Source organism: Lipophrys pholis (genome assembly GCF_963383615.2).
Source record: "Lipophrys pholis genome assembly, chromosome: 7".
NCBI lineage: Eukaryota > Metazoa > Chordata > Actinopteri > Blenniiformes > Blenniidae > Lipophrys > Lipophrys pholis.
The window spans coordinates 24811910-24832482 of NC_137638.1; the positions used below are offsets into that span (position 1 = coordinate 24811910).

General features: G+C 44.6%; 1 protein-coding gene across 1 annotated transcript in view; it reads right to left on the reverse strand.

Moving 5' to 3' along the window:
- Nucleotides 1-956: 956 nt before the first annotated feature.
- hmcn2 (hemicentin 2) overlaps nt 957-20573 on the reverse strand; it is a gene marked incomplete at its 5' end in the record, with an annotated part of 46888 nt that continues 27271 nt past the window's right edge. The window contains 43 exons of the mRNA XM_080466582.1: nt 957-3216; nt 3341-3467; nt 3670-3789; nt 4396-4689; nt 4779-4907; nt 5084-5209; nt 5392-5511; nt 5665-5799; nt 5916-6035; nt 6112-6171; nt 6259-6499; nt 6647-6768; nt 7078-7215; nt 7705-7857; nt 8418-8588; nt 8746-8827; nt 9474-9664; nt 9748-9882; nt 9966-10179; nt 10260-10450; nt 10533-10802; nt 11108-11242; nt 11352-11486; nt 11582-11689; nt 11823-11987; nt 12076-12197; nt 12284-12440; nt 12570-12697; nt 13481-13625; nt 15659-15800; nt 15886-16022; nt 16351-16432; nt 16654-16844; nt 16939-17217; nt 17299-17396; nt 17490-17673; nt 17757-17881; nt 18379-18538; nt 18630-18773; nt 18862-18993; nt 19250-19331; nt 19972-20168; nt 20366-20479. Coding sequence (XP_080322708.1) covers nt 2838-3216; nt 3341-3467; nt 3670-3789; nt 4396-4689; nt 4779-4907; nt 5084-5209; nt 5392-5511; nt 5665-5799; nt 5916-6035; nt 6112-6171; nt 6259-6499; nt 6647-6768; nt 7078-7215; nt 7705-7857; nt 8418-8588; nt 8746-8827; nt 9474-9664; nt 9748-9882; nt 9966-10179; nt 10260-10450; nt 10533-10802; nt 11108-11242; nt 11352-11486; nt 11582-11689; nt 11823-11987; nt 12076-12197; nt 12284-12440; nt 12570-12697; nt 13481-13625; nt 15659-15800; nt 15886-16022; nt 16351-16432; nt 16654-16844; nt 16939-17217; nt 17299-17396; nt 17490-17673; nt 17757-17881; nt 18379-18538; nt 18630-18773; nt 18862-18993; nt 19250-19331; nt 19972-20168; nt 20366-20479 — 6680 coding nt within the window. The 3' untranslated portion in view covers nt 957-2837. The remainder of the gene's footprint in view (nt 3217-3340; nt 3468-3669; nt 3790-4395; nt 4690-4778; nt 4908-5083; nt 5210-5391; nt 5512-5664; nt 5800-5915; nt 6036-6111; nt 6172-6258; nt 6500-6646; nt 6769-7077; nt 7216-7704; nt 7858-8417; nt 8589-8745; nt 8828-9473; nt 9665-9747; nt 9883-9965; nt 10180-10259; nt 10451-10532; nt 10803-11107; nt 11243-11351; nt 11487-11581; nt 11690-11822; nt 11988-12075; nt 12198-12283; nt 12441-12569; nt 12698-13480; nt 13626-15658; nt 15801-15885; nt 16023-16350; nt 16433-16653; nt 16845-16938; nt 17218-17298; nt 17397-17489; nt 17674-17756; nt 17882-18378; nt 18539-18629; nt 18774-18861; nt 18994-19249; nt 19332-19971; nt 20169-20365; nt 20480-20573) is intronic.

Sequence of the window (20573 nt, forward strand, 5' to 3'; positions counted from 1 at the left end):
TTAACTTTGCTGTGTAGTGTATTGTGTCTTTCCAACTGTTTGGAAAAATATATTCATGTATGCTGGTCTGGATGCTCCAAACTGAGAGTATACATGATTCATGAACGATTATCGGGACAGAGGACAATTCAAAACGTTCTCATCAGTCTCAAGAAGATGGTTTAAATTCAATAAGAAAAAAATTGTAGTTCCTAATGAGGGATGTTTTATTTTCTAAAACCTTATAAAATTCAGTAATTACATAGACAGAAAATAATGTGTTTTCACAGACACCAGATGAACAATATGTCCGTCATTAGGAACCACTACCAAGAGCAGATGCTTTGTTAGAGACTGAACTGGTTGCATGAAATCTCTTTATCTTCTCTTATGGCTCTTCTTACACTTGGATCACCTCAATGCAGGTTTCCTGGAGAAAAGATGAGCCACTAGACTCCACTTGTGTCAACTGAGATGTGAAAGAAGTTTGAAAACTCAACCACTTGTTAGATTTTCTTTATGTGACTTTAAATGATTTGTAGGCGGGAGAGTGTGTGTTTTCTTGATGTTTGTTCTGTTTTAGAGAGAAGATCTGTGTGTTCAGTGTGAACGCTGCCCTTTGCCCTGTGTGGGCTGGGATTGGCTTCAGCTCCGTGTAACCATTGGGTGAAGAAGATGGATGAAAAGCCATGGACAATCACACATGCACAACTGTGGTCAATTCATTTTCCAGTTAATCGGATAAACATGTGCGTACTTTATGTGAAGATGACGATAGATAGATCAAGACATGATCCAACACAATACAGCATAAGTTTAAAATAAACTTAGAACTCAGCAAGATGTATTAGAAAAGATTGGCTTTGAATTTAAGACAAAGAGATTCGCGTGACTTCATTAGGAAATGTTTTACAGTCGTCAGCTGGGGCTGCTACAGGTTGTGAAGACAGATCGGACCCACATGCAGACTTCAGAAGGGACTCAAAGAGACTCTTTATTGGAAGGGAAGATGTAAAAACACAACTCTTTTCACCAAAGAGAAATGAAAAAACAAAGTCCAAAAAAGGTGCAGAGAAACACCAGGGACACAGATGAAGAGGACAAGCAGACTGGACTCTACTGGACTGACAAGAACAAACCTGAGGGGGAGACACACACAGACACACAGACACAGACACAGACACAGACACACACACACACACACACACACACACACAGTAACAAGACACAGCTGTCTTGGATCACGGGGGATCAGGAACACAGAGGAAGACACCAACCAAAGACGGGGAGTGTGACACCAGACATCAGGAAACATGAGGAAATACAAATAAACCTGGGCAAAACATTACTGTAGTGGCTCATGTGGTTTGTATGTACCATATTTCTTGGTCTCGGAGTCGCACCTGATAGTAAGTCGCCCTTTATCAATCGCTCTTTAAGCCCACGATTTGACTTCCTTGTTTTCTTCACAGTAACAATTTCTCTGCTTTTCTCCAGCCCCCTTCAAGTGAGACACTCTGGACTCTATTTCTGTTGGGATGTTTCTGCTTTCTACTAGTCACATGACCACCCAAACAACAAGAAAGTGACTCATAGTCAGGAAAAAATGGGACTCATGATAGTGGAAAGGTGTTCTTAAATGAAACATCCAAAGTCACGCATGTCAGGGTTTGTTTTTTTTTACTCTAAATTGCCCAGATGCGATTGTCTGTTGCTTGTCTACAGTGCGCATTGCCCCTTAACAATCACCCTCGGACAAATAAAGAAGATATAATCTAAGTTGTCAGATGCGGAATAAGTTATGAAAATTTTTGTCTAATTAAAGTCAAATGGAACAAAGGGCAATAAGAAAAGTGTTTTTTTATTTCTACGAACATTTATCACTCATTTACAACAACAGGGACATGATAGTTTCATCTGCGGGAGAGAGGGTAAACACCGCGCTCGCCGATTTCGACACTGACGGCACATGTCGGAGCACCAACTGTGAATGTTGACACGAGGATGCTGAAGCGTTGCTGAATGCAGGGCAGACGAGCTGTTTTGTTAAAACCACAGTGAAGAATCTGGTAACGCCGGCTGTGCTTCATATTCCCTAATGACTGCTTGTTTTTGCTTTCAGTGAAATGGAATCCAAACGAAAACACAGAAGTACTTTCCGAGAAGCACCTTCACATGTGATGAGACAGAAAAACTGTTAAAAACGAGCATAAAAAAAAACACATAAAATAGACGGAGCACAAGCGGGTGACGTTACAATGTCACACGCTGTGCGTGACCGGTGGTGTGTTCAAACGACTTCAATAAATTAAAGTAATAAAAATGGGGGGGAAATGTGGTACAATTTCTTAGCTGCGGAAATATTCGTGGTAGGCTTGTATTTCCAACGGTGGGCGACATAAGTATATTTATATGAGGATAAACCAATCCCAAAAATAGAAATGCAACATTTGAATCTAACTTAGAAAACGATACAAAGCAGAACTTTCAAAAAAAGATCTGGTAAATCTTGACAGGTGTTAAAAAAAAAAAAAAGAAATCAGTGCTTGTTTGACACTTTTCTGTATTTTATGAATGAAAATGATGAGTTCAGTCTATCTGGGGTAAATACTTTAAAAACACGAACAGCGGATTTTTGTTCATCCGTACGTCTTCAATACTAAATGTTCTGCTCAGCAATCGTTAAACGGATCCCACTGAAAGCAACATTTAAAAATGGGCTTTGTGTCTTCATGAAATACACCCGGTAACGCAGCCCACCTCGTCCTGTACGGTGGATTTTCTTTGCATAGTGTCCAAGGCACAGCATGGGTGTGGCGGCTTCCAAAGGCCACTGAGGGACAGTTTCCTGTGTGGGATCAGTAGGGGTACGCTGAGATGGAGATGTAGATGATGAAGATGCTCTGGTAGGTAATGCGTCCCTGCAGCGAGATGGTGGTGGCCTGCACCTTGAGCCGCACCAGTCCCGGTCTGTCCAGAATCCGCAGGGTGAAGATGATCCCCCTGCCGGCTTCGTCCTTGATGCCGAACGCCCGCCCCGTCCCGCCCGCCACCGACTCCTGCTCCAGTATCATGAAGGAGGTGCGCTCCTGCAGGACGCCGGACTCCGAGAAGGCTGAGAGGCGCACCACGTTGTGATTGGCCGGTATGCCGGAGGGCAGCGTGAGCAGCTTGTACTGCAGGATCAGAGGAGAGCCTCCTGTGGTGCAGTCCAGAGAGCAGGGCCTGTAGCAGGTCCTTTAAAAGTCAGCAGGGAAGAAGGAACGTGTCAGTGACTCCACAACAAATTGTTTCAACATGAACGTGCAGCCTAACCACTGTCTTTACGCAGAGTGCAGTATTCATTAGCCGTGCAAATTACCCAGGCCTTCCTCCACTCTGGTAGGATGCAGGACAGGGTGTGTCCAGACACTGGTATCCTCCTCGAGTGTTGAAACACATCTGATTGCGTCCACACTGCACGCCTTGTTCTGTACACTCATCAATGTCTATAACGGTGGAGCAGAGCGGTAATAAGCATTAGTAATATGGCTTTCTGGCATTGGTAGTGAATATAAGTCCTATATAGTCTTTTTTTTTTTTTTTTTTTTTGAGTTGAGGTGGCATCCTGCCTGTTACTTCATCACAAAATATTACAGAGTGTCCTCTTAAACCAAGAGGAAAAGCAGTTCTTTGGGTGGAGATGATTACCTTTGCAGCTTCTGCCGTTGGGCAGCAGCTGGTATCCTGGAGGACACAAACACTGGAAGCTGCCAATGGTGTTTCGGCACTCATGTTGGCACGGCTTCCTGAGCAGACACTCGTCCACATCTGTGCAGGAAATGATCCAAACCAAGTGAGTGAGAGAGTCAGAATGTTGGGAGACAGAATATCATGTGACCCCAAATGTGTTTTTAATGTTTAATAAGAGTTTGTCAAGCCATAAACCTCCACAGTAGAATATTATCACAATAAATTCATACGCTGTCATGTGAAATGCTGCAGAGTAAAACGTTTCACATTATTTAGAGAAAGTTAACATAAAACATAACCAGAACCTGCTTCATTTTTTTCCATCATGCCTTGTTCTTTGTTAGTTTTGAGAAGAAATCATGACAAGAAAGTATTTTAGTGCATGAATTAAGCTCTATTAATATTTATGTCATTGATAAAATATTTTTTAGGAATGTAGAGAAGGAAGTTTAAAAAAGATAATAAAAAAGTAACTGTATATATAGATGTATAAAAAGTAATGAAAATTAAATGAAATTAACAGAAGAGACAACAAATACTATTTACAGGAGGAGCTACATGATATGTATGTATATATATTTCTTTCATCATTAATTTACAAATCAAACTTTTCCATCAGTGTTAAAACTATTTATTCAGTGATGTAAAATGTTGTGTTATCGCGACCTCTTGCTCGACACTTACCAACACACGTGCCATCCTTGTTAGTGTACCCCGCGGGGCAGCTCTGTCTGGTGATGCGGGACACTCCCTGAGACCTGGACAGGATCGGCCTGCCGAGGGACGAGACCAGCTGGGGGCGGAGTCTGGCTCGGACCCTGGTGCCGTTGGCGAAGGTCTGCCCCCTCTCCAGCCCCGCGCAGGAGCGTCCGTCCCCAAGCAGCACCGTGCCCGGAGGACACATGCACCTGAAGCTGCCGGGCACGTTCCGGCACTGGTAGGCGCAAGGGTTCGGCGTCTGTTGGCATTCGTCAACATCTGGAAGGCCAAAGAAAACTTCAGTTGGTTCTGATATGTGCTGCTGTTCGAGAGTTGCTGCTGTTTTTTTTATTGAAGCGATGTCCCACCTAAACATGGAAGCCCAACTCCCTGGGATCTGTAACCTCTGGGACACACACAGCCATAGCCTCCGACGGTGTTCTGACAAATCTGAGTGTAGCGACACATGTGGCTCCCATCCTGGCACTCGTCAATGTCTGGAAAATATTCAGAAGATGTTATTTCACAGCACTTTACAGATATATATATATATATATATATATGCTATGGTAGATTTGTTCCCTGCCTCTAATGCAGGGGTGACTTCAGGCAAAGGTTTATGTATGGCATACTGGTAAATTTAGCGGGAGATCAGCGGATGGCAGGCACTAACCCATGCAGGCTCCATTCTCCGCTAGGGTCATCCCAGCAGGGCAACTGTCAAAGCACTGGTACCCTCCTTCTGTGTTGCGGCACTGCTGGTGGGCGGGGCAGACGTTCCTCATGCACTCGTTGACGTCTGTAAAAGAGCAGCCATTATATCAAAGTGACGATCACTCATTCCATTCATCCGTCCAAGTTGTGAAACAAAAGGAAAAACCAAGAGACACACAGGGAGAACGTGCAAACCATACAAAGACACTACAGTTGATCCACAAAGTCTAGAAAACAGCAGTGCTGCAGGTCTGACGTCTGACTGACCGACGCAGCGTTGCCCTGACAGCTGGTAACCAGGGTGGCAGATACAGCGAAAGGAACCCAGAGAATTGAGGCACTGATGTTGGCACGGGGAGATAATAGACTCCTGGCACTCGTCCACATCTGCAAGAACAGACACAGTTTTATTGTGATTTCTCCATGAGATACTGCACAGCAAGCACAGAATCTTTCTTCAAAAGTTGTAAACGTCGAGGTCAGCCGAGGACACTTATATAAGAGATATTAAGAAAATGTTGTTGAGCGGCGATGACTTGCCTTCGCAGCTGGTTCCTGTGATGCTGGGCTGGAATCCTGGTCCACACTTGGCTTGGCAGCGATACGTCCCCAATGTATTGACACACTGCTGGTTGTAGTGGCACATGTGTGAGCCTTGCGAGCACTCGTCGATATCTGTATGGTGACGATTGAAGCATAAGGATAGATGCTGAAGCGAACGTTTTTAAAGATGAAAAACCCTTTTTTCTTAACCTAAAGCAGGTTTTGTGAATAATTATCTTCTGTCTCACCCTGGCAAGTGTTGCTCTCCGCAGAAACAGTGAAGCCAGAGGGGCAGGAACAGGAAAAGCCTCCCATGATGTTGTTGCACGAGTGAGAGCAGGGAGACTGCAGCGCACACTCATCTTCATCTAATAAGAACATTATTTAATTAGGATAAGAACACGGGTACAGTGGCAAATGTTCAAATAAAGTGGGACAGCATACCAGCACAGTAGGAGGCTGTGTCAAGAAGGAACCCTTTAGGGCATGTGTGTTCATAACCATCTGCAAACAGAGAGGCACCGTTAGCTACTGCAGCATTTAATCCCAGCACGTCTTCAAACTTCAAATCTGCAATTGTGTCTCTCAGACCTGGTATAATGAGGCTGGCAGTGATGTGGAAGTCCAGAGTGAGAGTCAACATGTTGTAGAAGCTGTTCACACCGGAGACTTTGAGCAGCTGGAGCAGAGGGCCCTGGCGCTCCTCCTGGTCCTCATAAATAATGGTGTGATTACAGCGAAGCACCATGGGGCTTCCTCCTCTCTGGTGGGCTTGGGACGACCATGAGTACAGCTGCCCTTGGCCCGTCTGCACGTATGACTCATCAAACTCCTGCAGGACGAAAACAACATCAGATCAGAGAAAGTTGACACGATCTGGGAGATGACAGCATGAAATTCTCCAGAGTGCGTACGTCTCGAAAACGGGTCATGTCTGAGGTCTTTTACATACCTGCAGTAGCGACAGCAGTGAACTCACCTGTAAGCTCAGATGTGATGACGACAGTGAGGGGGGAACAAATCCGTTAATCACTATGTCGATGAGTAAAACTCCCTCAGAATCCACGCCTCTGGCAACATGGGTCAAACGCAGGACCTCTCCTGATGAAACAAACAATAAAATCGTTCACAGCCACAGGGGAGCATGCTGAAACAATTCAGAGGTAATGACCCCTGTGTGTAAGCCTGTGTGCGTCTCAGTGGTGCCACCTGCTGGTTGTTTCACAGCAGAGCGCCCAAAAGCCATACCGCACATTTTACAATTACATTTTCTTTTTTACTTGAGTCCATTGAGCAACTTTTCAGGTTCCTTTTTTTAACATACACTATGTTAAATAAATAAGTTTAGAATATTAGTAAATGCAACTGGCATTTCCACATGGAGAAAAATGGATGACGGGTAAAACTCACCAGTCTCAAACTCCAGCTGAGACTCCTGTCTGAACTGGCCCTGAGTGAAGGAGTAACCGTTCCTGGCTGCTCCGCTCTGCAGCACAGTGGTCCAATAGACCGGCGTGAACACAGACACCAGCACACGCAGCAAAGGACCTGCAAACAAATGGCAGCAGCTCTTAGCTACTTAAAAAAATATATTAAAAAAAAAACTACTGCAAAAGATCACTGCAATGGACTATATAGGAACATATGGAAATGTAACATTAATACTTTCAAGCTTTTATTGAAATTACACACTGAAATTTGAATTTATACCAGTTCAATGAGATGAACAGACTAAAATAAACATAAATAAATAATGCAGAGTTACACTACTAGGCATACAAGGCTAGCAGGCACACTCCAACCATCCTTTTAATCCCAGAAGTCCCTCTGCCCTTCAGAAACATATACAACACTTTAATGCACTCTCTAACACCAACACTGAAAAAAACAACTTACATACTCTTATTTTAGCATTATAAAGAAGTCTTGATTGTGTTGGGACTGACTGCAACAAGTACATTTGCCTTGTCTTCAAAGCAGAGCGTAAACAATCCAGACGTTTCTGAGATTGAGAGGATCTAATGTGCGATCACTCACCCACAGTGGGAGGAATGTTGTCCAGGCGTGCCTGCAGGGTGCTGCTCCCGTCTTCCGTGTTGTCTGTAATGTTTGCCTCCAGGAAGGACACACCAAACTCCCTCTCGTTCACCATCCCTATCAGACTGCCTCTGGTCTTACGTGGAACGTCACCTTTCACCAGCAAACAGCAATATGTTTAATGTTTTCTACAACATAATTACGTTTCACACACTGTCATTACAAAACACATTGATAACACATCTTGAAAGTTGTGTAATTTATTTCACAGTTACTCTCATTGAGATCCAATTTTCAAAAAAGAGCAGCTTTAGACAAATACACAATATAAAAGGCTGACAAACATACAGTTTCTGTAAAGTATAATAAGATCAATCCAGGGGATTTTTCAAATGCTTGTAATTGTTTAAAATACCTCAATATAATCAAACTTTCCAACTTGCTAATGTGAACTGTTCCAGGTTAAAGGGGCAGAGTACATACATGTAATAAATGTAGGTAATACAGGCCCTCGAGTGTGGAGTACAGGAGGAGATGTAGGCCGGCGGAGGTCCAAGGATTGATTTAGAGATTAATATATACCCGTTCAAAAGCCTATGTGTGGATAGTAGTGACTTAACTGACCAGATAATACAGGATGGATGACAAATTGTTTCATAAAGTGCAATGAAGCCCATGAAATGTCATCTCGAAGGAATATGCGTCAGTTGTACCTGGACACAGACCAGTCTGACATTTCCTGGAGTCAATACTGGGGCCGCTGCACGATCGTCCACCATTGGCTGGTTCTGGATTGTTGCATAATCTGATTCGTTCTTGGAAGCCTTGCCCACAGGAGCTGCTACAGGGACCCCACTCTTCCCAGTTAGAGTAGCCTCCGTTCACTGGCACAAAGAAGGAGATGAAAGTAAAATAAGGACCTCAGGCTGGAAAGAAACACTTGAGCACCTGTTTTGTGGGGGGAAGTTTGAAAAGAGTTTTTATCAATTTACTTAGTTGTTAAGCCATAGAAGTGTGTCGAAGGACATGTTCTGAACGTACCCTGAACTTTGAGAGTGATGGTCCTCTCCGCTGTTCCAGCCTCACTCTCGGCCACACACTGATACTCCCCTTCATCTGCTGCCTGTGAATCCGAAAGAAGGAGATTTAGGCTTGATTCACACTCCGAGGAACAATTATCCTTTGATGGAATCACAAACCTGTGTTATTGAATTACAGACAGTTTTCGCACTGAAGAAAAACCAACATTACAGGAAGAAAAGGTGACATTTTCAATGAGACACTTGACTTTGCACCATTACATTTTTGGCCATAATGGATATTATTGTGCCAGCGAGAGGAGATTTCACATTAGAGCGATCTCTGAAAAGGACAGTCATCCGTCTGTGAGAAAGTCTCAGCTGCAGGCTGTGCAATTATAGCAGCAGTTAGAGACCGTAACAAGGTTACAGGCTGTGGAAAGAGAAGCAGAGTCTGGGAACATCCAGCTTTCTGTTCGCCTCTTCACTCTGTTGCTAATACTGTTAGCCTCTCTGACTGGACTGAATGTGATTTTAGAGAAAGCAGGACACAGCAGGAGAGTCACACACTGTCCCTCGACCCAAGGGGACTGCAGATGAAGCATGGAGAGGTTGAATACTGCTCCACTGTTTTCCCCGACATGAAACGTTGGTTGATGTAGTTTGCGAAAGGAGACCTAATTATACAACCAAGCCACTTCTAGCCGAGCAGTCACCGCTGTAAAGTGTGGAATGGAAAGTTAGACTTACAGTAATGCTGTAAATGACCAAAGAGCCGTTGTGGAGCGCTTGCGTCCGCATGGAGCGGAGCAGAATTTTTCCATTCCGGAGCCAGCGCAGGATGGGGCTCGGGTCTCCTTGGACCGGACAGTCGAGCACAGCAGAGGCGCCCTGGATGACCGTCTGAGACATGTGGGCTTCACCCTTCAACACAGGAGGCTCTGGAGACACACAGTTAGCCTATCAAAAGTCATGTTATCTGTGGAAAATGTAATGAAGTGCAAACGCTGCAAAAGAAGCTCACCTCTGATTCGGACAAATGAGAGCGAGCGAATGGAGCCCACACTGTTCTCCGCAATGCACACGTAGGTCCCTGCAGCACTCACGGTCACATTCTCGATGATGATGGAGCTCCTGCCTGCCTCGTCCACAGTTGCACCTGGAACATTGTTATATTTAACTCTTAGCAGTACCACAACCCTGATCTGTGTCATATTTAAATAAAAAAGAAGAGTTCAGTACCTGCATAGGGTCTGTTGTTGGTCGTCCAGGAGATGACGGGAGAAGGTGTTCCCTGAGCGTGGCAGGATAAGGCCAGACTCTGCCCTTTGTTCAGGGTGACGTCGCCTGGCAGCTCCTTGAAGGCCGGCCTCATGTTTATTGACAGGTGGAGGTCCTGCCTCGCAGAGCCTGCAGCGTTGGTGGCGACACATGTGAACACGCCGGCATCCCCGGGCTGTGAAAAGAAGCAGCTGTCAGGATCGATTGTCATGACCACAACACATGTCGCGGCAGTAAAGTGCAGATTACACTGACCTCAGCCCGCTCGACGATCAGCTCTCCTGATCGCAGGACAGTGAATTTTCCAGGAAGCTTGGGCACAGGGGCTCCATCTTTCTCCCAGAATACCCGGGGTTCTGGCGAGCCCTGGGCTGCACAGGGCAGCAGGGCCTGAAATCCCTGAACAACTGACAGTTCAGTCTGTGCAGGAGGAATCATGGGTGGCACTGAAAGGCAACAACAGCATTTAGCATCTTTACAGTATAGCCTCAACGCAGTACATGATGGAATTGCAATAAGCCTTCACACCTTGAATGAGCAGCCTCATATCGTGGCTGGCTCGACCAGCCAGGTTTTTAGCAGTACATGTATAGAGTCCTGCGTCACTGCGCTGAGAGGACATAATTGCCAGGGTTCCATTGGCAAAGACGTGTACATGAGCACTATCAACCACAGGCCTCCTCTCTTTTTGCCAAGTCACTTCAGGATGAGGCTGTCCGTCAGCGACACACTCCAGACTGACAGGCTGGCCTAAGACAGCGGTGTACTCAACACGAGGGACACTCAACACTGGTGGAACTGCAGAAGCAAGAAGAGGGTAAATATTGATTTAATGATTCATTTGCCCAATTTTTATACCAGCTCTGTCCAAACGAAAGCCTCAAGAGCTGGAGCCTATGCAGAGCTGACAATGGATTAATGACAGGGTACCGCATGGACATGTCGCCAGCCCCTCACAGGGCTATTCAGTCATTCATAAACCACTAAATACAGAGGTTAACCATGTGGTGTGTATACAAGGAGAGAATTGAAATTCGCAAAGGGTCTGCAAAATGTTACCACGTTTTTTTTTCTTCTTCTTCTATTTGTGCAAGCAGCCTTACCTTGAAGGATTAACTTAGTCCTGGCGACAGCTACACCAGCTTCATTCTTCGCCAGGCACTGGTAGGTCCCGGCATCGCCGAGTGTCACACGAGAGAACTTCAGAGCTCCGTTTGAGAGCACAGCCAGCCGGTGACCTGTTATAGACCCACCGGAATGAAGACCGTGGAGCATGTTTATAAATTCATTGATTTTAATTCATTTACAATAGCGCTGTATAAAGCGTGCCGTGCTAGTGTTTTTCACCCGCAGCTATAGGAACCCCCTCTCTCTGCCAGGTGACCGATGGTCTGGGGAAGCCTTGGACCTCGCAGGAAAGAACGGTCGCGTGATGCAACACCACTTGCACTTCATCTGCCGTCGGCTTGATCTCTGGTGGCTCTGAACACAATGAAGACACAGTGTCAATCAGGATGACGACGCTGCGAGCGTTTGGCCGTTGTACGCGCAGTGTCCTGCCGCAGTGTCAATCAGACCTTGCACTGTGAGGGCGATGTGTTTGTGTGCCACTCCGGCTGGGTTGCGGGCTGAGCATGTGTACCTGCCAGCATGACTTGGCACGGCAGCGGTTATCTCCAACTCTCCTGAATAAAAATGAGAGCCAAGATACATAAACAGTGTCAGATTTGATGGGGCCTTGTTCTTCCAAAGAGCCATAATGTATCATATCGCACAGAGGCATAAAACAAGTATAACTTCCTAATAATGTTGTCTCACCTGTGGGAAGGACACGATAACTTCCCCCTCTGGAGCTCAGCTTGGCTCCTCCCTTCGTCCAGGTGACAGTGGGCTGAGGGCGTCCTTGTACGTGACAAGGCAACACCACGGGAGACAGTTTGACCGCTTTAACCGCTGTCACGTCATCTTCAATAGAGGGCGGCACTGCAGGGGAAATTGTCAGAATCATACGTTAATTCACATGAAATAACATTCTGCAGTCTTATTATTGGGCAAAACTCCAAATCGATACCTTGCAGGATGACCTCGATGACCCTGCGCTCCTCTCCGACATCATTGACTGCAGTGCACTCAAAATAACCTTCATCCTCATTGGCTGGGGACAAAAGAACCAGGGACCCAGAGGACAGTGACCTGGACAGATAAGCAACATTGCATCAGTTTACATCGCCGTGCTGCATTCATGTTATGTATTCAAAGCGAGTACAGTCACAGCTTACCTGTATGCACCAGGCTGCAGGCTTACATCGAGCGGAGCGCCGTTCCTCTTCCAGGATACTTTAGGTGGGGGTATGCCCGTCGTCTCGCAGCTCAGCACAGCTCTAATCCCCGCGGTTACTGTCACATTGAATGGGCCCGGACTGATGGAAGGACCCACTGACAAAGAGACACGAACAGCTTGTGCTTCACAGACATGCTCCACACAGAGGAAGCATCAAATATTACACTAAACTGAAAATGAGGACAAAGAGGAGATTTTATAGAAACAAGACTATATATACTTGCCAAACACACGAAGATCCATCCCCCTGTGATCTGAACCAGCCTGGTTGGACACTGTGCAGTAGTAGCGACCAGCGTCACTCAGCTGAGTGCCGGCGATGCCCAGAGAGCCCTCTGACAGCAGAGTGTACCTGGAGGATGTAATGACGTATAGAGTGTAGTAGTTACACGTTTTACTTTATTAAAAACGGATTACAACACTTTTACTTTTAATTTCTTCCCTCAAATATATATGTTACTAATTTTCTCGTGGTGACATTTGCTGAGCGGTCACACTGTGGGTGATCCGCTTCACTAAAACTATATCAGTCATTCTGGGGAAGATGCTTCATAGTCTGCTAGTGATTACTAAAAAATATGGCTTTATGGACTCATGGCAATAAAAGTAGCAGCAACAAAGAGAGATAAGCTTTGCTTTATGTCAGGAGGAAAGAGGCATGCTGCTTTGTAAACTTGTGAATTTATAAAGTAAAATAGCCCCAATATGTTGCTTTCACACCATGGAAAGGTTCTTTAACCGTTCTGATGACTCGTAATTGCAGCTTGGTACAGTTTTTCCAGTCTATATGAAGTTACACTGTTCCTGTAGATTACATGTGGGGTCATTTTTTTAAATGCATAATCTAAAAGAGCCACAAGAAAACTTTTACTGGACACAATGATAGTGTGTCTGACATGCAATGTGATAGAATGGATGCTTCTGAAGAATGTTACAGGAATTGTGAACATTCCCAGGCAAACAGAAAACATCATTCAGGATGAAGGAGGTTTCCTTCCTCCAGTAAACAGGAGTTTGGAGAAATAATGGGCTTTTTACTGAAGCTTAACATAATGTGAGCAGAACAGCTGTGGTTTGACAGTAATGCATGACATTATTCATTTAAAACAAAGCTTGTGGTCTTGTTAGAACGTACTTCTTGTTGTCTTTAGGTATGGGGAATCCATCCTTCCGCCACATGACCGCAGGCGAGGAGCCGGCTTCCACTTCACAAGGTAAAACGGCATCCTGGCCGATATGCACAGTCACCACAGCACCACTTCCCTTGATTACCGGGGGCACTGAAGGGAAAGATGACAAATTCCCCATCTGATTTGAGTTTGGAATGAAAATGGTTTAATTATCAACAATATGCCAGATATCCTCATAATATGAACCGTGAAAAATATATGAGATATTTAGATTTAATTTTTAAGTCATTGCTTTTCATGATCATGCTTTTTGCAACCACTTATTAACACTTTCTTTAATTCGACGTTATCGCTAGTCGGTATTTGTACTCCAACTTTGTTTGATAGAGTTTTGTCTCACTTGGGACCAAGAACTTGAGATGAATGAGAAAAAAATTTTCTCTTCTCATTGGGAGATGTCTTTCATATCTGATCCTTCTGCAAAAGTGATTTCAGTCGGAAATAGGACGGGGCCTGCTCCTATTTCAGTTCTCAACAAACTGAAAGATTGGACTGTTTAAGCTCTCCTGCTTTCTGAATTATTGAACAATGGCTTATTCGGGTTATGTTGCTCGTTTCTTTGGGGGAGTACAAACATGTGATTAAATGGAGCCGAGGCACTACTGAATGTTTCACAAATCTGCAAGGCTATGAATATTATTCGCTGGAACATGATGTCACCATCTAAACACACACAGTTTCCCCTGAATCATTTTTCCTGATGGTGTTAATTTGCAGCCCCCAACATCCAGTTAAACATGAAACCAGCGTCCCGGTGCTCATTTGATGATCCTTTTAGAGGCACGGTGTGTTTATTCCATCATTGTTAGATGAGACTTTTCACATATGGTTTGAATGTGCCACATCGCTGAACTGCACATCATTTATTATGTCTGAACTCTTGGTGATAAAATCTAATATCCCTAAAACACATTTCCATTTGAGTCACCTTCTAAATCTCGTGTCTCTGCTGAGTTTTACTTTTTTAAAGAGTTTAACATTTTTAAACAGACTATAAGTATCCCCATTTTGTCATTCATTTCAAACAGGTTCAAGAGTGATAATGTATAAATGATAAAACTGAAGCTCCAAATAAATAAGAGGAAGGTCCAAATGGCAAAAAAAATTTGGGGTTGTTCCGCTGGCTTTAAACACTGTTTAGCTCTACCTCAATGTTTATAGTCCAATATTACAGGTCAAACAGATAGTGTAAGCTCTGGATTTGTAAAATTAAATAAAAGACCCCTTTAAAGTGAATACTAAGCGTTTGAAACTAGCTCTACTAATTTAAGACCGGGGCTTTTGCTTTTAGGAGTATTCACTTAAATGTAGAAAAGCTGTTCTCTACAGTTGAAGGAATGATCAGTAGAGGGAGCTGCTGCTGCCATTTTAATGGACATGTACAAGGCTGATGTTAAGAAAAAAAAAACCCCAGTGTATTCAGAGGAGATTGACTGTCGGCTGTTCCATTAAGGGGTATCCACATTTTTGACTTTCATGATGCAACCATCAAAGGGTTTCTGACTCAGTCTTTCAGTCACAAGCTCACTGCTCTAATAAGCCACCTTCATTCACAATAAAAGTATAAACTTGAAGGATGTACACACGCCCCTCTTTTCTTAAAACTTAAAATTATTTTGGAATATGGAAATAGATATAAACTAATGAATAACTCGGGATTTGTCCCCACATGGTTTTTTTTAGCATAAATGGGCTCCACGTATGTTTTGATTCTGTGAGCGCCAGAGAATAACTGCAGGCAACAAGATTTTTGACGGCACAACTAACTACAGGCTTACAAAGCGTAAAATAGCACAACACTTGCCAGAAACAATCAGCACCCAGGGGATCTGCTCCCGCAAGCGTGCTTTCTCTGATTCAGCATGTTAATTAAATTTAGGCCCATCATGCAGATCCAGATAGATGGTCTTTTTCAGAATCAACATAAGCAACATTGTTTTAGTTTTCACAGTGACAAATTGTCCTCTGTCTGTGCTGTATATCTTTTAACTAATGTCCCCGTTTTACCTGTTGTAGAATTTTGGATTGTTTTATTTTTCATTCAGTTCGGAGGGTATGAAAAATATCTGCAAATGATTTCTATAAAATAGTGCTGATGAAAAAGAATTGGCATACAAACTTACAGATAATCTCCACACTGAAAAACAGACTGCTGCTTCCAGCTATGTTGGTAACCACACAGCTGTACTGGCCACTGTCCTCAGGCTTGACTTCCTGTATCTCCAGGTACTGACCCCCTGCCAGCCGCTGGACTCGACCACCCAGCTGTTGTACCAGAAAGTAGGAAAGACAAAGTGGGAGCCTGGTACAACATATTGGTTCGGTGCCGTTGTTATTGCGGCTCCTGTACCTGCAGTTTGGTGTCATCCCTGTACCACTCAATGTCAGGAGGAGGGTCACTGTCAGCCAGACACTCCAAGGTCAGATGTCCATCAACTGGCACCGTCAGTGTCCTCATGTCACCAGAGCCGAGCAGCGTCGGCGGGGCTGGAAAACATCCAGAGAATAATAAGCAATGTGTCAAACCAACAACCAGTGTTGACATTTTAAACATGGTATCAGTTTATACCATGATCATGTAAAGGAGAAGATAATTCAATACATTAGGGCATTTTTAAATATGAAGGGTTTTTAATGCCTTGTCTGTAAATACAGATATTATTGGGAGCGTCTGTAAGTAAAACATGCATGCAGCGCTTTGTCCAATCATTATTCAAATTCCAGCTGCGACCAGTAGGTGAGGGAAGTGGTGGAAGCAGGCTGACGTGATCTATTTCTTCCGTGCTGAACAATATGCAAGAACAGCTTGTGTCACCTTGGACTCGGACCCAGTGGTTTTTTCCATCCTCTCCAGCGAGGCTGCTGGCCAAGCAGGTGTACAGACCTGCATCTTCAACCTTTAAAGACACAGCGTTAATCAGTATAAGTGCTGCTCGCATAACAATGATGTATTTGCTTAGATTGAAGCTTCCAGTTGGTAATGTGTATTCAGAGGAAAATGTAATAATTGTATTATCATCATGAGAGAAATGAATCAACTTATTCAGGAGCATAAACATTATTTAAATAAAAACCTGGTGGACTTCTTCCATGTCACATCAGTTCATGTGTAATTTACCTGAACTTTACTGATCCGGACAAAGTGACCGTCCTGATGAACGATGCCAGCTCCTTCCAGTGGGCGGCCATCTTTGAGCCAGCTGAGGGTGGGAGGTGGGACCCCCACAGCGGAGCACTCCAACTCCAGAGGACTGTTCACCGCTATGGTCAGCTCGTCTGGAGAGCTGGAGGTGGATATCTTTGGAGGCTCTGGGTTTGAAAAATACAATATTTTGGCTCAGTTTTTATGTATCATCACTACTTTGTGGAAATAAAAGAAGATCACAGGTTAGTTTGTCATTACCAAGCACAGTGAGGTTAAAGCTCTTTGTGCTGCTGCCAGCCTGATTGCTCGCCACGCAGCTGTAGAGGCCTGCATCGGAAGGAGCCACATCTGGCAGCTGCAGCCGCGTCTCCTGCCCGTCCAGCAGTAGGTTGCGGTGGAGCGACAGCGGCTGGCCGTCCTTCAGCCAGGTCAGCGTGGGAGGGGGAATGCCCCGCGCTTCACAGGTTAACGTCACCAAGGATCCCTGTACTACTGTAACCGGCTCCACCGGTTCAACGTGATCCACTCCAGGGGGCACTGTGGACCATAAACACACACAAAGCTACCTACACAGCCACATGTTATGAACCCTCTTTGGTGGTATGTTATGATTTTCACCTTGGACTTGGACGTCGTAGCTTAGCTCAGCAAGACCAGCTCGACTGCGTGCCACGCACGTGTAAACTCCGGAGTCCGACAGCTGCACGGGAGAAATCCTTTTCACGTAGAAGAGGAGAACATTTAGAAAACCCTCAGCAGTCTTGTCAGTGTCAGTGTTTGTGGAGGATGTTACGATGATCTAAACTGACCGCAGCTTGGTGTCGCCAGAGAGCAGGCGTGCGCGGGGGGACAGGAGCAGAGGACGTCCGTTCCTCAGCCAGCTGATCTGCGGTGGAGGGTTTCCTGCCGCCTGACACTCCAGCGTCACCGCGGTATCCTGAGTGACCTGCACCTCTCTGGGGATGGTGGTCTCACCAGAAATAGATGGAGGAACTGTGGATAACCAAATCATGTGTAATTGGTTTACTCAGCAGCATGAACTGTGCCATGCACAAGCACCGACTGATGACACTTGCCTAGTACAAAGAGGGTGTAAAGTTTGCTCTCCTGGCCCGCCGGACTCATAGCCAAGCAGGTGTACGTCCCAGAGTCCTCCGGACTCAGCCTCAGTAAGGTCAGCGTGCTGCCATCAGGGGTGATGCTGCGGGGTTACATATATACACATATACAGTATAGTCACTCTGTTCTAAACAGGCTTCTATTATTGGTGCGCCTCATCTCGTAACCACATTTCCTCATCGTCATCATCATGATCGTCTTCCCACCAGTTTCTCACGGTCAACCACAGATCTACACACACACACACAGAGTTATTTGCTGTCTCAAGATGATGTGATGTCCATAATCTGGTGGACAGCTGTAAAACAGCTGCTCTTGCAGTTCTTCGTGATGCAATTGGGCAAGAAGCCATAAAACCATTTATCTGTCCACACAGTCTCCATTTCTACGCATTATCTCCTATGATGATGATTAATATTGTTCTTCCTCAAACCTTTAGGGAGCAGACCTGATTGATTCTTTTGTTGCATGTAAGACAAACTGTGCTACTTTCATTAGGAAAATATATACTGAAAGATATATATTATTTTTGGTATGATTATTACCTTATGCTTTCGGTAGGACCTGTGAGAGACTTACGCAATGTGACGGGTGTCTGATCCCTTTACAGTTACTCCATCTTTCAACCAGCTGAGTTGAGGTGTTGGTACTCCATTCGCGCTGCACTCCAGGGTTAGCTCCTCTCCCATGGGTGCACTCACATCAGATGGGCGGTCAGAGTCCAGGATAGTGGGCGACACTGAATATGACAAAAGATCAATCAATAAAGCTGTTCTTATTTTCCCATATGATGTGAAAATCCAACTGTGGAGAAAGAAAAAACCTTTTACCCTGCACAGTGACTGTGTAGTCCTTCTGTGTTCGCCCCTCACTGTTCTTTGCCACGCAGGTGTACGTTCCAGCGTGAGACAGGCTGAGAGGGCCGAGCTCCAGCCGGTTCCCCCGAATGGACCACTGCCACTGCAGGCTGCTCTCTGGAAAGCAAACACATCCACACTCTTGAGCTGTCACGCCAGCCATGTTGGTATTTTCCATCTTCAAATGCTCCTGGATCCTACTTACCGATTGGGGTCCCGTCTTTGAGCCAAGTAATGCTGGGGACCGGTACTCCAGTGGCTTCACACAGCAGGGCCACATGGGAGCCCAGGGTGTAATTTAATGACTCTTGAAGAGGCCCTTCCAGTACTGGTGGAACTGTGGAAACATTTGGAAAAACAGAGTGTAATAGTGTTGTAGTGGTTTTCTCTGTGTACTCCAGCTTTGTCTCTACATGTTTGTAGGGTTATTGCTCATGGTGATTGTCTTCCTAGTCCTGCTCAGTGCTGATTCGTCTCATAAATGCTCCTTCACCTGCGATCCTAACTTAGCTGATTTGGGTACAAATGTATAGTATATAGTATTTCAAAAGCCTGACCACTTCCTTCTCAATACGGTGTCGAGGAGTTCTTACCATGAACTGCAATCCTGAATGTCCGATCCACCTGACCAGCCACATTGGACACTTTGCAGGTGTAGCTGCCACCGTCTGCCATCTTACAAATCAAGAAGAGAAGTTTGAGGTTAAAAAAAAAAGGATTGTAGAAGCAGGGGTGCAAGATATGAGGTGAACATGCAATAATGTTGTCAAGTTTTGCAATGAAATAAACAAAGAACAAAAAAATGATTATGTTAATTTGTTTGTGCTTTAATATTTACTCTTCCAAATAGCAGACTTGATTAAATTGATTAAAATCCTTCATTCATACAATCTTATTATTATTGTTACTATTAATTACACTTTTCTTCCCTATTTAGAATGATGTCATTTTGAATTTGTAGAACATGCATTGCATAGTACATGGAAATATAATTGATGACACTTCAGTCTGTCTTTTGCCATATAAACAGTATATTGCAGATGTTGATGTCGCGTTAATAAATTCGTGATGTAATGCGTGACCCCTGTACCTGTGCTTGATTACATATAAGTGAAAACAGTCATAGAAAGATTGAGTGTTTTGTGGAATCATACATGTACTGAAATATAAATATTTATAGACATCAACATGTTAAAGTTTGAACTGTAGACTCAGTGTTAGTACTACCGAAACCCACTTAAAATGCTTAGCTTTTACCCTCTACTTTGTCTGCAGCCTTGGACGTGTGCGACGGCCAATCATTTTTTCGCCTGACCTGAACACCCAGGATCTCCAGCTGGTGGCGATCTATCTTCATCCCATTTCCAGCAGCCAGTTGCAGCCCATTTTTGTACCATGTGACCTCAGGCTCGGGAACACCATGGGCTTCACATCCCAATGTGACTGAGGAGCCAACCTGAGGGGTCACAGAGTCGGACTCAGCATTATGCCGGGGCTTCAGGGTGGGCAGGACTGTTGGATTTGTACACAAACACACACAGAAAGGACATGATCTCAGTTTGATTTATTCAGAACTGACATGATTTATGAACCGTTCTGGTCACAGCTGGTTTGAAGTAAACATTTCTGATGTCTGGACAGTGTTTTGAGGTTTGATCATCTGTGTATGTAGCCGATCGGTGCAAATGATTCACTGTGTATTAGCTCACCATAAACTTTGAGGATGATACTCTTCTGATCCTGGCCTGCTGAGTTGGTGGCTGTGCACACATATTGTCCAGCATCGTCCAGTCTTGCTCGGGGTAACTGCAGCATCTGGCCACCTGATGAAAAAAAAAAACAACATATCAAAGAGGGCTAAAAAAATCTAATACCATGGCCACAATTACATTCCAACACTGAAAATATTCCCGTTCT